The 19,654-nt window shown below is 44.0% G+C and overlaps 2 protein-coding genes across 4 annotated transcripts in view; one reads left to right on the top strand and one right to left on the bottom strand.

Annotated features, from left to right (window-relative positions):
- The window catches only part of E2F5 (E2F transcription factor 5), a 23,989-nt gene extending 17,709 nt beyond the window's left edge, over nucleotides 1-6,280 (top strand). The window contains exons 6-8 of one of the 2 annotated variants that reach the window (XM_075549527.1): nucleotides 483-750; nucleotides 3,494-3,538; nucleotides 5,521-6,280. In XM_075549527.1, the coding sequence (XP_075405642.1) occupies nucleotides 483-750; nucleotides 3,494-3,538; nucleotides 5,521-5,630 (423 nt within the window). In that variant the 3' untranslated portion in view covers nucleotides 5,631-6,280. Of the gene's footprint in view, nucleotides 1-482; nucleotides 751-3,490; nucleotides 3,539-5,520 lie in introns of both variants that reach the window. The other variant, XM_075549525.1, reaches the window with a different exon arrangement.
- Nucleotides 6,270-19,654, bottom strand: RBIS (ribosomal biogenesis factor). Of its 2 annotated transcripts, none has more exons than XM_075549523.1 (4): nucleotides 19,530-19,654; nucleotides 15,743-15,859; nucleotides 6,661-6,777; nucleotides 6,270-6,409 (listed from the first exon to the last, which is right to left on the bottom strand). In XM_075549523.1, the coding sequence occupies exons 2-4, from the start codon at nucleotides 15,854-15,856 to the stop codon at nucleotides 6,338-6,340; spliced, it is 303 nt and encodes a 100-aa protein (XP_075405638.1). In that variant the 5' UTR covers nucleotides 15,857-15,859; nucleotides 19,530-19,654; the 3' UTR covers nucleotides 6,270-6,337. The 2 variants fall into 2 exon arrangements, with proteins under 2 accessions (XP_075405638.1, XP_075405639.1); XM_075549524.1 differs by having other exon boundaries at nucleotides 19,519-19,642.

Here is a 19,654-nt window from a genome sequence, read left to right as displayed (position 1 = left end):
AATTATTCTTTTGAAATGGCAGAACTCTATCTATACTTATGCCTCTGGGAGAAATCAATCGCCTTTTACTGAATGACGCTAGTGTTTTAAATAGTGTGAAACAGTTGCTGATTAAAGTCAGCTTGTTGAGTTGAGTACACCCACGGGAGCCAATTCCAGGGGATGGAGAACGTGTGGATCTTGCTGAGCACTGGTATAAGTAATGTAATCACACCCAATAAAACCCAGTGCTCGCCAGAATTCTCCAACTGAGAGTTGAAGATCTACATTTGGAGAAAACTTGGGGACAAGTATTTTAGAGTCCCCTTTATTCTTTTCTGCCCTTAGTTTCTTATGTTTTGACTTGATTTTATTTTATGGTATGATTGTTTTGGGTTAGTCCTGGAGAACTTTACCTACTTTATTTTTAATATAATACCATGTTGTAAGGTCACTAGAGATGTTAATATTTGTTCCTTTGTTTATACCCGATAATTTTAAAGGGCCAGAACGGACAGAAGAAATACCAGATCAATCTAAAGAGCCTTTCGGGACCTATCCACGTGCTGCTTATCAACAAAGAGTCCAGTTCCTCCAAGCCTGTGGTTTTTCCTGTTCCTCCACCGGATAACCTCACACAACCTTCTTCTCAGCCCTCAACTCCCGTGACTCCACAGAAACTGGACATCACAGCTCAGGAACTGCCTGAGCTGTCAGTCTCAGAAAGAAGCCCTGGTCTTCAGCAGATGGCAGCCACAGACTTAACTTCCGGTGGGTTTAAACCTTTATTTTTAAAATTAGGAGGACAGGGAGATGTCGTCTTAAAAAGTGGATGCGCAGTCAGTGTCTGCATGTTATTTTGTCTTTGGAGGTAGTAGAGAGGTCATTTAAGATTAGATGAGAGTGTACCTTGACTATTACAACAGTATCCGATAGTCAGTGAAGTTCTGTGGCCAGTCTCTGAACTAGCATAAGTTAGAACCGTACCTGGGTGAATGCAGAAACAAGCTGATTCGAATTGTACCCTACCTAGGAAGCAGAAGAAATTAGGAGCTGGTGTTTGCAGCTCTGCGATTGTCCAAGTAACTGTGATACAAGTAGGTTGAGGTTAAGACCAGGGTGGAAATACTTGTTTTTGGCCCTGAAGATGCTCTTAATAAGCTGGGGAATGACTGGCTTATCTAAGTGGGGCTCCGGGTTAACAGACAGGTGGTGTGGTGTACTCCTGTGGAGCAGTTAGAAGATGGCAGCAGAACAGGTAACTGTCACCTAATAGGTCGCATCTGTACCTATCTGGGAGCTTCATGTTGGACTGATTCAGGTTCTTGGAGAGGGCCTGAGTATATTTCATTTATTTTGATCCTTCTGGCTGAGGAAATGCAGAACCCTCAAAACTTTGTCCTTTTGTGGTTAAACAGGAGTGAGGATAAGAAAAACACATCAGTTGAATATTTTCAACATGTTCTCTAGCTGAATCTGTAACAATTATCCTCTAAGAAGTTAGACCCCATATGTTTGTTACTCGTGTATAAGCTGTGTAGAAGCTGCATTTTCAATGCAGTTTTTGTGGTAACATTAGGTGCCTCAGGTGATATTCTGGTCAGCTTATACTCAAGAATATATAGTGTCTACTTGGATGGGTGAAAAGGAAGTGCAATGAGGCAGGCACGTGAAAGCAGGAGCCACTGTGCGGCTGTCTTCACTCCGTACTGTCTTCTTTGTTTGGCTGCAGAGGTAAGACAGCCACATCCTGAATTTGCATACCAAGGGCATGATTGCAATTCATGCAGTTGGTCCACTAGACCAATTAGTTTTGTTAATTTTACAAGTTAAAATAGAGTCTTTTGGAGCTCCTGGCCGCCCGTGTGGTGAGAACAGTACAGAGTCAAACGGCTCCAGTGTCTTGGCAGATAATGACGAACAGGGCAGACACAGGTAGAGGACAGAGCGGAAACTGCCCAGCTTAGGGACATTCCGTTGTCATCATCGCCACTTGCAGAAGACAGTGAGTGCCCCAAGCAAAAGTTCCTTGTGGACCACTGATGGCATGGTGAACCACTCGTGCGTTACGAGGACGCCAGGCTCCGCTTGTAGAGTGCAATCGCTCCCTCGCCCATCTTCAGTCTGTCAAAAACCCTTCACTGTTTTTTTGATTGCATACATTTATTGGGACTCTTACATCTCCCATCACAATCCACACATTCATCCAGCGTGTCAAGCACATTTGTACATACGCTGTCATCATTTTCAAAGCATTTTCTTTCTACTCAAGTCCTTGCTATCAGCTCCTCAACACTTACCTATTTAGTATCTAGATGCGCCTTAGTTTGAGAAGCAGACTCCTGGACAGAGAGGGCTCGGCTGTTCAATGGGTTACCTTGGCATCCTTCTCACACTGTTGGATGCCATCTAATGTGCAGGTCAAACACCTCATGATAGGAAAGGCACACATGAGCAAATGATTCCCTACTTCAAAGTTCAGAGAAGTGCTGTGTGTGGTGGGGGGGGGGGGTAACCTAAAGGGGGAAATGTCAATCCTTGAGCTTCAGGACTGTATTCCTTCACCCCAACTTGTGCAGTCAGCTATAGAAGAAAGTGCAATCTGGTTTGATGAACGTCTTTCTATTTACTTTCTTAAAAACTGTCTATTATGTGATTTTGAACTTGTGCAGCTGAAAAACTATAGTTGATAGCCTTCATTTTATGATGGAGAACTGGGAATAAACAATTGTGTGATGGTGTAACCCAGCAGCATTAGGCTTTATATATACTCCATCAGGGCAGTGGGATGGAAGATAGGAATGGCCCATAGGCATTTTTGGCAAGGGAAATACGTAGATAGACACCCTCTTGTGAAAATACCCCACTTGTTACCTCAGTTTACAAATCAATCTATTTTAAGATTTTTTTCTCTTCTAATGTCTATGGGAAAGTATAATCTAATTATTAGGGAAGGGGGGGTGTTTGAGGTAGACAGCGGAGGTCAGCAGGATCACTGGAGATCATGTCCTCTCTAAGCTCCGCACAGCCACCAAGCCCCGCACATCTGTGCTTGAGTCTTGCCAATTCTCATCAGTACCTTAGCTCCTGAACACCCTAAATGATGATTTTTGAATAGTACTGCTCTCGTATTCTGTTGTTATTGAAGGGTTGTTAGGTGCAGACTTGGGCAACTCAGCATTTCGTCAGGGCAGCTATGAAATGAGCATGTCAATTCATGAATATAGTGTTGGCTCCCCCCTTCTCCTATGGAGCCCTGGTGGCACAGGGTGTTAAGAACCGGGCTGCCAAGCAGAGTGCAGTTCAAACCTATTAATCCCCTCCGGGGGGAATGCTAAGGCTGTCTGTTCCCGTAAAGAGGTGAAGTTCTAGAAACCCTATTTAGGGACATGAGGAGCCAGAGTGGACTTGATGGCACTGGGCTTGGGTTTAGCTTTGTTTAACTTTTTGCTCTGTAGCTGCTTAAATGTCAACAGGAACGTAACAAAACTTCCATTACATTTGTTTCCAGCAGGATCTATTAGTGGAGATATCATTGATGAATTAATGTCTTCTGATGGTAAGTGGTTCAAAAGGTTCCATTATGTGTAGAAAATAATTAAATCCACGAACATTTGTTAAATAAAAAGGTTCCTTGTGTAAATAGGTAAATAAGCATATATGTAGTTTAAAAGTCACTATGTAAAAGTCTGTTATACTTTTTTAGAATTTTGAAAGTGGTATTTTCTAAGTGCTTGATTTACTGTAATGATTCAGGATAAACGTCCCGTAATATTGACAGTATATCATCCTTCTTTGAATTCTGCGGGAAAGCAGTCCACAAGGGGACACTTGTCACCTTGTCAGTCTGTAAACTGTTGGCACCCTAGCCCTTTCCACTCCTTGAAGGACATAGCCCGAGAAGAAAACTACATGTTGGCTTTAGCAGACCATTTTGTCATGATAGGAATACCACCTATGGGTTGTACAATAATAGAAAGCCCAAACGAAGGATTTCAAGTGTCTTGCTGAGCTTGGTTTTGTTTTTGTAACTCTGAGGCTAGGTGGAAATACTTGAACCACTATAAAGTACTTCCCAGATAAACAGCCTTGTGGTTTAAAGATAGTGAAGATACCTTTGTTTAGTTGGGATAAAGCAGCCTGCAATTAAGTGCGAGAATGCTCTCCCACCTTGAAGCAGGGATAATCCTAGAAGGCTGCCAGTCAACCCAAACACGACTTTACCCCAGTGCCCTTCACTCATTTTCCCGGCCTTGACCCCGCTCCAAATTGGAATTCAGTCTACCGTAAAGCTGGCCGCTCACAAGTCTCCATGCCTGTTGTCTGATCAGTTCTAGCTGTTCAAATCAAGTTCTCAAGCAGTCAGGTCAGTGCAAAACCTCTTGACCAGAGAAGCCCCCCTCCCCCCCAGCTGAAGCCTGAGCCCTTCCGCACACTCAATGCCTGTTCTCCTGACTGAAACGGGTTTACTTTTGTTTTTTAAAGGATGAAGAATAAATAGCAGTTTTCCAGTGTCTTGAACACCACAACCTGTAACTTATTTAAAATTTTAGGCATCAGGAATTATAAAGCTTTGAGTTTCTTTCTTCAGTCTTGGGTCATGTCAGGTTCCAAATTAGGACAGTGAAGAACACAGCAGCAATAGGGGAACCACCCAGCTAGAAGAGCAGCCAACCTGGTTCACGAATCTCCACCTGCAGTAGCTCCTTTGTGATTTGCAGATTCTTTAGTAGCCGCCCAGGATGTAATGCTAGCCGTGTGGTTACTGGGTCTGTTTTGGTGGGGGGTGGATCCCTGAACGATAGCCCTTGCCAGTGTCTGTGGCTTAATGACTTCCATCTTGGCCAGTTTCAAGCTACTAATGTAAAGTCATTGAACTAACTTAACTATTCCTAACATTAGCCACGTCACCATCGAATTTGAAAAATAGCTCAAAAGACGGTTATGCCTTTCGAGAAAGGTGTGTGCATTCAGGCTGCTTAACCGAAAGTTTAGGTCAAAATTATCACAGGTGTGGCAGGAGAAAGATGAGGCTCTCTGTTCCTATAGACTTACAGCCTCAGAAACCCACTGGGGCAATTCTACCCTGCCCGATAATAGGGTCACGAGGACTCAGAATCGACTCAGGGCACTGGGTCTGCCTTTTGTTTGGTTTTTCTGTAAGTGGTTGAAGTCCATTTTTATTCCCAATAAATATGGGAGAGCTGCAGGTCAGCACTTGAGAATTTTTAACATTTATGTAGAAGCCGAAAATAGCAAGTTTATTAATTTAGGTCTATTTCATATTTTTTTCTAAAATAGTTTTAGCAGATCAAACAAAGTACTTTGGTTTATTTGGACACTATATTTTAGTAGCAAGTTCACTTAATTAACTTCTATCTCTTAAACTAATTAACTAAGCCACACGTCATTAATGAGATCACCAGTGCCCTTATCACCTACGTTAAACAATGTATGACAACATAGGAAACAATTCAGTTTGGATGGATGGTCACTGTACAAGGATCCCAAAGTTAACGCTGAATTTTTCTTTGCTTGCAGTGTTCCCCCTCCTCCGGCTCTCCCCCACCCCAGCTGATGACTACAACTTTAATTTAGATGATAATGAAGGTGTCTGTGATCTGTTTGATGTGCAGATACTAAATTATTAGATTCCACGGAAACTTGGGACTGTTATCTACCTCTAACTGTGTAACATGTTAGGCTTCTCATAAATATTTAAAATAATGAATGTAACACCTGTTCTCTTCACTGATTCTGAATTGTTCTTCCCTAATACTTTCTTTGTTACTTCACAAAACTCAGCCCATGAGGCCAAAGGGCCGTTTGCTTCCGGGGGAAAGTGATCAACTAAAGCCACCCCAATGAACCCCTGGATCGTTTCTGGGATTTCAACTTTTTTTCCCTCCTTCTTCCAAATCCATCTCTTTTCCTCTTATGAGAGAGAGGGAAGTTAAAAGGAGACTTCAGGTCACGGAAAAACAAAAGTGTTTGTCAAGGGCTTGCCACCTGTGTGTCTTAACTCTTTACTGCCACAAACTGCATTTCTTTGTCTCCTTCCACCCTCCCCCGACCTTCACTGCCACTGACAAAGGGAAGGATCTCAGCTCAGACATGTCACTGTTCCAGTGCACAGATTTTGTGAAGTGCCTTCTGTTTTAGCACTTTAAGTTTTTCACATTTTGTTAACTTCTGACATTCCACTTTCCTCGGTTATAGGAAAGCTCTGTTAAGTAGTTTTTTAAAAAATGTGCCAATGCCTGTACATTAACAAGATTAAAAAAATAAAGTTGTATAAAACATTACAATATTTATTGTTTTTTTCCCCCTCCTGAGAATTAGCTGTGCCACCACAGGATTATAACTGAGCCATTAAATATGTAGCCTCGTCAACACTAACGTGTCCCTTTTCTTGGTGCTGCTGAGGGACCTGGAGAGAAAGTAATTACAGGTTAAAGGTTAGATGGCAGCACTGGAGAAAAAGGATATATATATATATATATATATTATCAAATTTCTTCTCACCCAGTCTCTACAAATAATTCTTGTATTCAGACACCGGTGTTTTAACAGCTGAATGACTGAATCTGAATTAGCACACACTGAAAAGCTATGGGTTCAATTTATTATCCTTCAGCCCCCCTATTTGAGCATAACAAAAAGCAAGTGATTTCTACTCACCACTTGTTTCTGCAGAGGTCCAAGGGAAAGGCCTTTTGAGAAGTGTGCGAGTTCCTTTTGTATATCGATAAAAGCTCTATTTACTCTCTTAACGTTTTCATCATTCACAATGTTGATCTTTTTAAGAAGAAAAACAAAAATGAAGTATTAGGAATTCATCGTGATCATTAAATCTAAGAAACCATCTTAACCAGGAAACGGCTACAGCTTTTTCTTCACAGCTGCTAGTGGGTTTAAACTGCCAACCTTTTGGTTAGCAGCTGCCTATTAGCTGTGGCACTGCCAGGGCATTTTCTGGTATTAAAACCAAAGGTTTATCATTTCGTGAGTGAGGGGAATGCATTGATGGAGACCAAATGCCCACCTGTAGACAACTGGACATCCCTGCAGAGGGGTAGTGGGGAGATGAGTTACTCAGGGTTCAGTGTAGCAATAATGAAACTCACAACCTTCCTCTAGTTCTTAAACGCTTCCTCCCCCACCAACTATCATGATCCCAATTCTACCTTGCAGACCTGGTTAGACCAGAGGATGCACAGCAGTACAGATGGGAACAGGAAACACAGGGAATCTAGGACAGATGAACCCCTCAGGACCAGTGGTGAGAGTGGCGATACCGGGAGGGTAGGGGGAGTAGAAAGGGGGAACCGATCACAGGGATCTACATATAACCTCCCTGGGGGATGGGCAATGGAAAAGTGGGTAAAGGGAGATACTGGGCAGTGTAAGAAAAGATAAAATAATAATTTATGTTTTTAAGGGTTCACGAGGGAGGGGGGACTGGGGAGGGAGGGGGAAAATGAGGAACTGATGCCAAGGGCTTAAGTGGAGAGCAAATGTTTTGAGAATGATGAAGGCAATGAATGTACAAATATGCCTTACACAATTGATGTATGTATGGATTGTGATAAGAGTTGTATGAATCCCAATAAAATGATTTTAAAAAAAGACAAAAATAAAAGCCACAATTGCATCATGAAAAAAAAAAAACCAAAAAACATCTGGAGCACAGTTCCACAGGGCGACAGGTATGGATGGTTGCCATGAGTCAGAACCAACTTGATTGCACTTGGTTATAATGGTTACAAACATTGTATTGCTTTGGTTACAAACATTGTATTGCTTAACTTTATGGAATCGCATTTGGAAAATTAAAAATTATATTTATCAATATGCAACAAGGGAAGAATTATGTTCAGCAGAGGTCTATAAGATATGTAGATAAAATCTGAAGAAACGAAAAAGCAGAGACTGAACACTTAGCAAACATCATCCTGGAGTATTTGACATTGTGATACAGTCTTGCACAGAGAACAATAGAAGCCAGACCCATAGAATTACAATGATAAAAGATGCGGACTGGAACAAAGAAGCACCCTGATCATCTTCCTGGTTTCCATCTGACACAGTGAGGTGGCAGTCTCACTTATAGGTTGCGCTTACACCTGAAATGCACGTAAAACTTATGCTGTATTTAAGCGCAACGGGAATGTTCACTTGGATATTTCTTTGCCTGTGGGAGCTCTATAAATATATACAGTATGAATAAATTGTATATTGTTAAAAAAAACCAAACCACTGCCATCGTGCTGATTCTGACTCATGTTGACCCACTTCCAAAGACTGCAGATCTTAGTGGAAGCAGACAACCTCATTGTTCTGTGGAACAATAGGGTTTGAACTGTTTTATCTGGTGGTTGGTAGCCCAGTGCTTAATCCACAGTACTACCAGGGCACCTTTCTGGTAAAGGCAAGTCAAAATATATGACTTGCGAGGTGCTGGTGCTAATCTGGATGGATCAGATTATTGTGTTCTAAAAGTGCAGCGTGGAATCTTTTTAAATCATTTTATTGGGGGTTTGTACAACTCTTACCACAATCCATACATCCATCATTTGTGTCAAGCACATTTGTACATTTGTTGCCATCATTCTAAAAACATTTTGTCCTTGAGCCCTTGATATCAGCTCCTCATTTCACCCCTCCCTCTCCGGCCCCCACGTGGAATCCTTTTTTGACCTTGAGGGCAGTTAGCTCAGCATTTTATCTAGTCAAAGAAAAGTATCGATTAAGTGTTCAAATTCCTCACTGCTACTAAACCATTTTCCCTACAAACCCCTCAGCTTCTTTCCACCACAGTCTCGATGGAACTGCTATTACTGGCAAGAACACCATGACTTTCATCAGCGATTTAAACGTTGGCTCACTGACCACTCAGTCCACATACCTGTCATCACTGCTAAGTGGCTTCAGCAGAAATCTAACGCTGTGGCCTTTTTGCTTCTTGATGTCTTCTATTTTTTCCTCTGGGCAACCTCAATCCTCTGCTCCCACGGCACTGTCCCGGGCTCTATCATTACCTAGGACTATGGCGATACCACCTCCTGTTCGAATGTATTAATACTACCACCTCAATGAAGCCCCTTTCCAGCAGTTTCCAGGTTTAAAAAAAAAAACTTCATTTCCTCACTTTGTGATTCAACCAGTACAGACTCCTTGATCATCATAATCATTTCTTTTCCACCCTTCAGAAGTTCTCTCCTTCCTTGAGCAAACACCTGGTAAACCTTACTATCAGCTTCGTTTGGTCTGCCCAAACCCACAACCACAGTTTAGTCAGCCTAGAGCTGCTGGACCGAAATGTTAGGTCACTGGCTTTACCAACCATTCACTCCCTATTTGATGGCCAGAAGCTCTAGTTCAGGGGGTGACTCTAAGGGAAGGAAGGCTCTCTGCTCTGGAGAAAGGTCCTATTCTCGAGTCTCTGCTCCTGGGGGGCCTTCACATACCTCAGCATCTCTCTTCCCCCTTCTCTGGAGAATACGGATTTGTTTAATCACCTTTTATATTTCACAAGAGTTTGACTCAACATGTTGTTGCAAGGTAGCAGTGAGTTTGGTTCTGACTCATAGCGACACTCCCCATAAAAGAATGAAACCCTGCCCAGTCCTGCACTGTCCTCCTAATTGTTCTGCTTGGGCTCATCGATGCAGCCACCTGTCATCCCTCTCATGGAGGGCCCTCTACTTCACCAAGCAGGAGGTCTTCCAGGGACACTGTTCTCTTCTAACACGTTCCAAGTATGTGAAACAGTCTCACCATCTCTGCCTCTAGGGACCTTTCTGGCTGTATTTCTTCTAAGCCAGATAGATCTGGTTTTTGTTCTGGCAGTCCATGGCACTTTTGATATTCTTCACCAGCACCACAATAAAAATGCATCGATTTTTCTTCAGTCTGCCTTATTCAATGTCCAACTTCCACATGCATATGAGGCCACTGAAAATATCATGGCTTAGATCAGGTCCACCTTAATCCTCAAAATGAGATACTAACTTGCCCACACTTTAAAGATGTCTTGTGCAGATTGGCATAAAATGATGTGTCATTTCTCTCTTGACTGCTGCTTTCATGAGCACTGATTGTGTATTCAAGTAAGATGACATTTTTTTGCTTCTTCTGAGAGGCAGGCCAACAAAGCTTGCTTTTACCAACCGACTGATCAATAGAACTGTCAAAGCCACTACATTACAGATAGGGAGACATTTTTCTTGGTCTCTTCTTCCTTGGATAGAGTCTTGATGGCCTTTCTTGGCCTGGAGTTGCTCCTCCTGGTGCTTGCGTGCTTCCTTGGTCTTAGACCCAGGGCCTCAGCCTGGTTTCCCAGGAGCTTCTTCTAAGCCTGTCTGCCTTCAGTTTGTGGATGTATTCCATGAGCATCCGCTGGTTCTGGTGAAGTACAGGTTGTGATACACATGCGGCCAATCTTCTTAGACTCCCGCTTTCTCCGGAGCAGCTGGCGCAGAATCCTCATCCAGGTCACCTGGGGCATGCCAGCATTGGGAGTACCCTTTGGCTTACCTACACCCACATGCATGTACTGCTACTCCAAGTCTTGCAAGCTCCTCATTCAGGCCGTGCCTCATACAAATGCCAAGCTCGAAGGCAATTATATTAAAATGGTCACTACCAAATTCATTTGCATCACAGCATTTATGCAGTCATAAAATTGCTCAATTAAGGAACTTAGCTTATGAAAGGTGAAAGTTAAAATGATGCATTTCTATGGGCTAGTATGAAAACTAATGAGCCGTGGAGAGCTGAATCTACTTACGACTTAAAAACATTTCTCCAAGAATTTTGTAATTCACCTTAGAAACATTTTCTAAATGTGCATACTAAACATGTTTTCATCAAGTTTTAGATATCTTCCGAGAGGTAAGAGTTGGTGAGAAGACTAAGAGTGGGTGCCAACTGATACTCCATTTCTTAATCATGAGTACGTTCTTAAAGATATGAAGCAGCAATGGTGGTGCCGTGGTTAAAGCATGACTGCCACCTGAATGGTCTGTGGTTCTAACCCACCAGGGGCTCAGCGGGAGAAAGATGTGGCAGTCTGCTGAAAAGATGGACAGCCTCGGAAACCCTGTGGGACAGTTCCACTCTGCTCTACAGGGTCATATAGAAATTGACCCAATGGCTGGGAATTTTAACTCCACTTGAGTAAAAAATAACCATGTCTCATTCCATAGCTTTTTATAAAACCGATTTTTTAAAACCCCATTTTTTGGCGGGTTCTTACACCTCTTATAATCCATCCATCCATCCACCCATCTATCCATTGTGCCAAGCACACTTGTACATTTGTCGTCATCATCATTCTCAAAACATTTTCTTTCTACTTAAGCTCCTGGTATCAGCTCATTTTTTCCTTTACTCCCCCCCCCCACCCTCCCTTTCTCAGGAACCTTTGATAATTTATAAATTATTATTTTTTCATGTCTTACACTGATCGATGTCTCCCTTCATCCACTTTTCTGTTATCTGTCCTCCAGGGTAGGGGTTATATGCAGATCATTGTGATTGGTTCCCTCTTTCTCCCTCACCTTCTCCTTACCCTTCTGGAAAAATGATTTTTAGACTCTCATAAAATTATTCAATTGGCAACCTGCAGTTACAATGTTTTCTTTCTTCAAACATTTGTATCCAAGCAAAGGTTACACTTCTTTTGCAAAAACCAAAAGTTTAAAATCATTTGCCCTCCTGGAAAAGGCTAAACACGTTTGCTTTACATATAAGCATTCTATTTTAATTTTAGATATTGCATGTAATTCTAGCCCCAATCTAAGAACAATTAGTTCTTATGACATGGCCTGGCTTGGTGCTCCCCCTTAGGAAGAGATCACTGGAAATAGGGGCCTTGCTGGCACTGTGGTTACCCACTGGGCTACTATCTGAAAGATCAGCAGTTCAAAGCCTTCAGTTGCTACTCAGGAGAAAGATGGGGGTTTCCCACTCCCATAAAGAGTTAAAGTCTGAAAAACTCAAAGGGTAAAGCCCATTTGTAGGCCACTGGACATCCCCTTATGGAAGGGTTTCAGGGAGGAGACGAGGCCAATCAGGGTGTGATGTAGCAATGATGATAAACAACTTTCCCCCAGTTCCTAAATGCTCCCCCCCACTATCATGATCCCAATTCTTCCTTGCAAGTCTGCCTAGACCAGAGGATGTACATTGGTACAAATAGGAACTGGAAACACAGGGAATCCAGGGTGGATGATCCCTTCAGGATCAGTGGTGTTAGTGGTGATACCGGGAGGGTAGAAGGAGGGTGGGTTGGAAAGGGGGAACCGATTACAAGGATCTACATGTGACCTCCTCCCAGGGGGACGGACACCAGAAAAGTGGGTGAAGGGAGACATTGATAGACAAGATAAGACAAAATAATTTATAAATTGCCAAGGGTTCGTGAGGGAGGGGGGAGTGGGGAGGGAGGGAGAAAGAATGAGGACTTGATGCCAGGGGCTTAAGTGGAGAGCAAATATTTTGAGAATGATGAGGGCAATGAATGTACAGATGTGCTTTACACAACTGATGTATGTATGGATTGTGATAAGCGTATGAGGTCTGATTAAAAAAACAAAACAATAATAAACTCAAAGGGCAGTGCTACCTTGTCCTATAGAATCACGGTGAGTCAGCATTGACTTGATGGCAGTGATTATAACAAAGTGTGGTGAAACCAGATGGTGTATGGCTATCAGGAAGAATAGCATCTGGCATCTAAAAGGCTTGTTTTAAGACAAGCAGCCAACTAAGTGAGGTGTCAACTAAGTCCACAGGGAAGAAGCACACTACCTGTGTGATCCGAGGATTGTAAATAAAAAAACCCAAATCGGAAGGAGCTTAAAATCAGAGCTTAAGATGTGAACACCTGGTTTCAGAAGAGTATGGATGACCTTTAAAGGCTAAAATTCATTTGTGGGGTCCACACATTGGTTTAGCCTTCTTTAAGAGTCCCTTCTGACCAGAGTCCAGGGATGTGACCAGCCCTATCAGACAGTGAGCCTTGTAAAGCTGATTATGGGAGACGCAGTTAGGCTAAAATGTAGTACCTTAAAGTGATCTCCCTTTTGACCCATTTTAAAGTTGTTTCAGTTTTCAATTTTGTCTGCTTTCTTTTCAAATTGAGGCTTTTCTCTGTTTTGTTTTGTTGTTTTTTTCTCTGGTTGCTTCCTATTTGTGTCTTGCATGATTTCCAATCTATTGTATCCAGCATAGGTAAAACTATAGAGACAGTAACAGGATTCCGGATCATGGTAAGGGAGGATGGGAGAAAATAAGGAGCTGACCCAAGATGTGAATGCAACATGCCTGCGTGGAGTAGAGAAGCAGTGGAGAGGTCTGAGGGGCCGGCCCCAATCCCAACTACGTGTACACCTGCCCCTCCCCTCAGAAGAATTTATGTCAGAGGACAGCACTGACTGAAGTTCCCGGAAAGGGACATATCTGATCGGAGCATATGGAGCAGATGAAGGGGGAGGAGAGAGTGGAGCACATCCTGGCCCACCAGGCCTAGAGGACGATGTTCCCAATTAGAGCAGCCAGTCCACAGAGAGGACCACATGGCCAGCCCCACTGTGAGACATGATATCTCTCACTGTCCCATAGCCCTACAGGGGACAACACTGGAGACACAGTGTGGGAATTGCACCCGATCTGATCCTGCCACAGAAGCAAAACACTAAGGGGGTGCAACAGAACAGCAAGGGAACGAAGCAGTGAGGTCCCCAGGGAATGCTGAAGGTGGACTTTGGGGCCAGGGCGTGGTGCCCCAACAAACTGGACTGGAAAACACTCCTAAAGGCCAGCTAACAGTCCTTGAACTAACTACAAGCTTTCCTTTCTTGTTGTGTTTGGCTTTATTTTTTGTCATTGGTTTGTTGTTGTTTTGGTGTATATTGTTGCTTGGTTTTGCTCTGTCTTGTTTTTGTGCATGTTATTATCCCCACAGGTCTGTCTAAGTAAGATAGGCTGGATGAACAACCTGGAGGAGAAAACAACGGGATTGACAGTTCCCGGGGGACATGGGATAGTGGGAGATGGGGGAAAAGGAAGTGGTGTGAACAAACCCAGGGAAAAGGGAACAACAAGTGATCCAAATCGGTGGTAAGGAGGGCGTGAGGAGGGTGTGGGAGGCCTGGTATGGCATGATCAAGGGTAATGCAACCAAGAGAAATTGGTGAAATCCTGGTGGGGACTGAGCATAATAGTGGGACAGGAGGAAATTCAAGGGAAATAGAGGAAAGAGCTGGGAGGCAAAGGGCATTTATAGAGGTCTAAAGGCATGTACATATGCAAATGTATTTATATATGAGGATGGGGAAATATATCTGTGTATATTTATAGGTTAAGTATTTAAGGTAGCAGAGAAGGACATTGGGCCTCCACTTATGCACTCTCTCAATGTAAGAATACTTTCTTCTATTAAATTGGCATTCTATGAGGCTCACCTTCCAGACACAACTGCTGAAGACAAAGTGGGTACATAAGCAAATGTGGTGAAGAAAGCTGATGGTGCCCAGCTATCTAAAGAGAGTGTCTGGAGTCTTAAAGGTTTGAAAGTAAACAAGCAGCCATCTAGCTCAGAAGCAACAAAGCCCACATGGAAGAAGCACACTAGCCTGTGTGATCACGAGGTGCCAAAGGAATCAGCTCTCAGGCATCCAAGAACAAAAAATCATATCATTGTGTGCTCACCTCCATGATAGGATCGCTGAAGACAAATGGGTGCATAAGCAAATGTGGCGAAGAAAGCTGATGGTGCCTGGCTATCAAAAGACATAGCATCTGGGGTCTTAAAGGCAAACAAGCGGCCATCTAGCTCAGAAGCAACAAAGCCCACATGGAAGAAGCACACCAGCTTGTGCGATCACAAGGTGTCGAAGGGATCAGGTATCAGGCACCAAAGAACAAAAAATCTTATAGTGAATGAGGGGTGGAATGTGGGGTGGAGCCCATTTGTAGGCCACTGGACATCCCCTTACAGAAGGGTCTCGGGGAGAAGACGAGCTAGTCAGGGTGCAATGTAGCAACGATGAAACAAAAAACTTTCTTCTACTTCCTAAATGCTTCCTCCTCTCCCACTATCATGATCCCAATTCTACCTTTCAAATCTGGCTAGACCAGAGGATGTACACTGGTACAGATAGGAACTGGAAAAACAGGGAATCCAGGGCGGATGATCCATTCAGGACCAGTGGTATGAGTGGTGATACTGAGGGTAGAGAAGGGTGGGTTGGAAAGGGGGAGCCGATTACAAGAGTCTACATGTGACCTCCTCCCTGATGGATGGATAACAGAAAAATGGGTGAAGGGAGACATCGGACAGGGCAAATTATATGACAAAATAATAATTTATAAATTACAGTGGGGAGGGAGGGAAAATGAGGAGCTGATGCCAGGGGCTTAGGTGGAGAGCAAATGCTATGAGAATGGTGAGGCAATGAATGTACAAATGTGCTTGACACAATTGATGTATGTATGGATTGTGATAAGAGTTGTATGAGCCCCTAATGAGACGATTAAAAAAAAAATAAGGAGCTAACAACAGTGAGGGCGAGAAGGACGTGTTCTGAAATTGATTGTGGTGATGACTGCACCAGTCTTTATAAGCTCAAACAATGAAATTGTTGGTCGGTGAAGTATAAACCAATAAAGCTATTTAAGAAAAGCACTCCATATTGTTTCTGTATCTCTATTTTTCTTTTAGACCATAAAGTCATCATGGCTGCACAATACTCACCTTCCTAAGATTCGTACTAACTGGCTTTGCTTTGGCTTTAGACTTGACGTTTTTTTGGCTCGCTATGTGAAAGACATTCCTGGCCTTGTGCCCTCTGAGTTTGTTCTTGGCCATTGCCTAGGAAAGAAAGAAAAGGGGGTTCAATTCAGCTGTCTATGTTTATCAACGGTAAGTCATTTGCAGGTCCCAAATTAAAGGTGGCAACACTATGTAAGAATTTCCAGCTTACTCATGAGTATTTCCAGATTCTTTCCCCCTGCTAGATTTTCTAGTGTGCAGACTGTGTACCTGTAGCCCTCAATTTATGATTGAATTCTCTTCTCACAACTTCCTAATAAGTGTACTTCATTTAACAAGCAGCACACGTGCACGCACACAAACACTTGCCTTTTATTACCGGTCTCTATAAATCCTATCTTATGGCAGAGAATAACATCAGCAAGTTACTGTACAGCACTGCATGTCACACATATTAGTAATCAGAACGACAAAAGGCCCTTCAGTTCAGTTTGTTGTAATTGCATACTCTAATAAATAAACCCCAATGGAGGACTCTAGCACCTGGCCACCCAATTAATGCTTGCTGGCCGATTCATTCAATATTACCAACACAACCTCTCACCTCTCTGCAGCATCTGACGTTAATCAACATTATCTAAACTGCAAGTTTACACACTACTTTGTAATCATTTTAGATTATTTTAACTTGGAGGCATCTCATTCCTGACTTCTAATTTGTCCACACAAATCGTGTATTTTCTACAATCTTAGTCTTTCTTGAAAAAAAGAATAGTACTTTTAAGGTGCAAAAGTTGAGGTCTCTTAAGTAGTTTCCTGTGACCAGTTTAGACATGAACCAAAGCAAAACTCACTGCCACGGAGTCAATGGCGACTCATATCGACCCTACAGGACAGCGCAAAACCGCTCATGTGGGTTTCTGAGACCGCAACTCTTTAGGGGAGAAAGCCCAGTCTTTCTTCTCCGGAGTGGCAGGTGGCTTCTATCAGGCCGGAGCGGGAGCTGACAGGGCAGAGGAGTGAAAAGATCCTCGGAGCTGGTGGAGACACTTCAAGAACGCTGTGAGAGACCAGGCCTCCCTCCCAATCGTGGCCTTCAAGCCCAGATGCAAGGAGCTGGCCATTGCAGATAACACTGAATGCTGTTGCTCAGCTCCGGATCTGCAGACAGCAAAGTTGCAAATGAAAAATTCCTCAGCTACTCCCCCTAGACCTGAGCTATAAAACTCCCCATCTCTCGTCCGGAAGGTCTGACTTCGTGGGCCCCCAACTGGGGACCTGTGAACCTCGCCTGGAGCTCAGGATGCTCTCATCCTGTACCCTTCTCTGCTCTCCCCTCCCTCCTGGGCGGCAACTTCTCAGGTCCTGAATTAGGGGCCCATGAACCTTGCCCAGGAAATAAACCTTTAATAAACCTATGCTTTCTTCCTTTCCGTCGCCAAATCAACCTCGCAGATTCGAGCTGCACTAGGCCACCAGCGCTCCTTTGGAACGTGGAAGGAGGGTATCAATGTCAGTCGGAAGACACAGGTGAACAAAGGCAGAACGTGCTCCAGTGGGGCTGTGGTGGCACAATGGTTACATGCTGACTGAAGGCCAGCAGTTTGAACTCACAAGAGCAAAACCTGGTGATGTGCTCTCGTCAAGATTAGGAAACCCTGTGAAGCAGCTCGACTCTGTCCAGTGGGGTCACCGTGAGTTGTAATTGACTGGACATCACAACTATGAAAGCAGCCGCTCTACTTACTTTAGAGACTGGCTTCTCAGTCTCTTTCCAAATTTTTCATTCCTGTTTACTTTCCCCATTTTTTCTCCTAATTGTGTGTTTCTACTCATAACAGGCCTGAGTCCTCCAACTGCTCCTTTCCTCTGTTCCCTACATGACTCAGGGCGTCCTTATCACCTCTATCTGAATTGCTCCTGCCTGTAAAGCCCAACACCTTAGTCCCCCACCTAATGCAGCAAACCTGTAGATTCTTCCTTAGGGACAGCACTCAAACAATAATGCAAGGGAGCATGATTTATTTAAAGTCACTATCCTAACATTCTATGTGCTTTGAACTCATTCATGCCTTCTGACAACCCTCTGTGAGATAATATCACCTCATTTTATAGATTAAAAAATAGATGCAAAGAGAAGTTAACTAATCTGCTCAAATTCATACTTAGTAGTCACCAGGAGATGCCAGGATTCAAGACTAGACCCAGTGCTTCAAAAACAACTCACTGCCATGAAGTTGACTCTGACTCATAGTGACCCAATAATGCAGACCACACCTGCACCTGTGCCTTTCCAGGCCTGGAACTGTTTACTGGAGTAGAAAGCAGGCGCATTTGGTGTTTCCAACTGCTGACTTGCTACTAGGTGGTGGCGCAGACATCCAATGTGGCACTGCCTCTCAGCACACGTACAAAAAGTAGAAGAGGATGCAGTGCTGCTTGGCTCAAGAATATGCTACTGCTCTGTCCCTTTGACGAGACCCACAAACAAAAAGGGAAAACATTGTCTTTGAATGGATTTTGACTCAGAGCAACCCTGTAAGACAGAACAGTGTTCAGAGCTGGAACGTTTATGGAAGCAGCTGCCACAGAGAGGCTGTTGGATTAGAATGACCAGACTTCCAGTTAGCAGCTGGGCACGTAACCACTGGGGCTCCTTTGGCTTAGACTACAGGCTGGCAAACTACCTGTGGGTAGATCTGACCAGCAACCTGTGTGTGGCGATAACAAACAGCCCCATCCATTCCATTTCAAATGGTGCATGACCACCTCTCTCATCTAAAATATGGACCACAAAGCCCACTATACACCAGACGCTTGCCAAGCCCAGGCCTAAGACATCTGCACTCGAAGTCTATCCTACAGCCATGTGATAAATCTTCCAGATGTTAGGGACTCTCCCCAGCATCAAGAGAAAGATGCCTAGGCCTAGCACTTGACGGGGACCTGAAATCCATTCTAAATCTGCAAAGGTATCTCCTGATACTCGTCCTACCCAGTGGACTAACCGCCCATGCTTGCTTTATTGAGAACACCTGTACCATCATGGTCTCACTTAAATGTACACCCCCTTCAAGTTCCAGTCTATAACCCACCCCAGGTAACTATGAAACAAGATAATACAATTCTTGTACCCCAAGAGTACTCATATTTTTCAAGAAAGAAAATTGTAAAAAACATGCGGTTAACACGAATAAATTAGAAAACACAGTAAACCACAGCCTCCCGCAAGTTAAACTAATCTAACACCCTTCCGAAAGCAACCAATACGCAGTCATGCATGTAACATTACGGAATTGTGAATTACAAAAGCCAGGTGTGCGCACACTCGAATTTGCCCTCCCCTAAGGGGCCTCTTCGCCTAGCAGGGGCGAGAAAACGCTGAAACATGCAGACACACACATGCGACAGGTGCTGTCACATAGACACACACATGCGACAGGCAGCACGCACAAGTGGGGGCCCAACGGAGGGAAGGCCCACAAGAGTTGGGGACATGAGGAAGGTTCGTGGAGAACGTAACGCCGTAGTTGGGAGGGTGGGGGCTTTCTTTGAAAATCACGTGGAAATTCCGAAACAAAAAACGTGGCCCGGCCCAAGGGTTGAAGCCCCAATTGGTACTGGAAATTCGGGCCTGGGCCAGCAGGCTTCGAATATGGCTGCCCGAGGGGAGCGCTACGGAAGGCCACGGCAGCACGACAGCCATGGAAGTCTGCACCAAGTCCCCGAGGGTGCCCACGCACAGGAACGCGGCTTACTGGTCTCTCACCCAAGCGTATGGATCTCTCGTCCGACAGCTCAAAACCCGTGCGACGCCCGGCGCAGGATCCAGGAACTTCCGGCGGGGAGGAGGGGAGGGATCTAGTCAGGAGTCTGCGCACTGGGAGCCCCGCC

Source organism: Tenrec ecaudatus, chromosome 5 (assembly GCF_050624435.1).
Source record: "Tenrec ecaudatus isolate mTenEca1 chromosome 5, mTenEca1.hap1, whole genome shotgun sequence".
NCBI classification, from domain to species: Eukaryota; Metazoa; Chordata; class Mammalia; order Afrosoricida; family Tenrecidae; genus Tenrec; species Tenrec ecaudatus.
This window is presented reverse-complemented; position numbering and strand designations above follow the sequence as displayed.

Excerpts from the sequence above, each read along its gene's own strand:
- RBIS (XM_075549523.1), bottom strand. The coding sequence starts at position 15,856 with ATGGCCAAGAACAAACTCAGAGGGCACAAGGCCAGGAATGTCTTTCAC. Across the intron at positions 6,778-15,742 it reads TTAGTACGAATCTTAGGAAG|ATCAACATTGTGAATGATGA; the intron begins GTGAGTATTGTG and ends CTTCTTAAAAAG. Across the intron at positions 6,410-6,660 it reads GACCTCTGCAGAAACAAGTG|GTCCCTCAGCAGCACCAAGA; the intron begins GTGAGTAGAAAT and ends CTTTCTCTCCAG.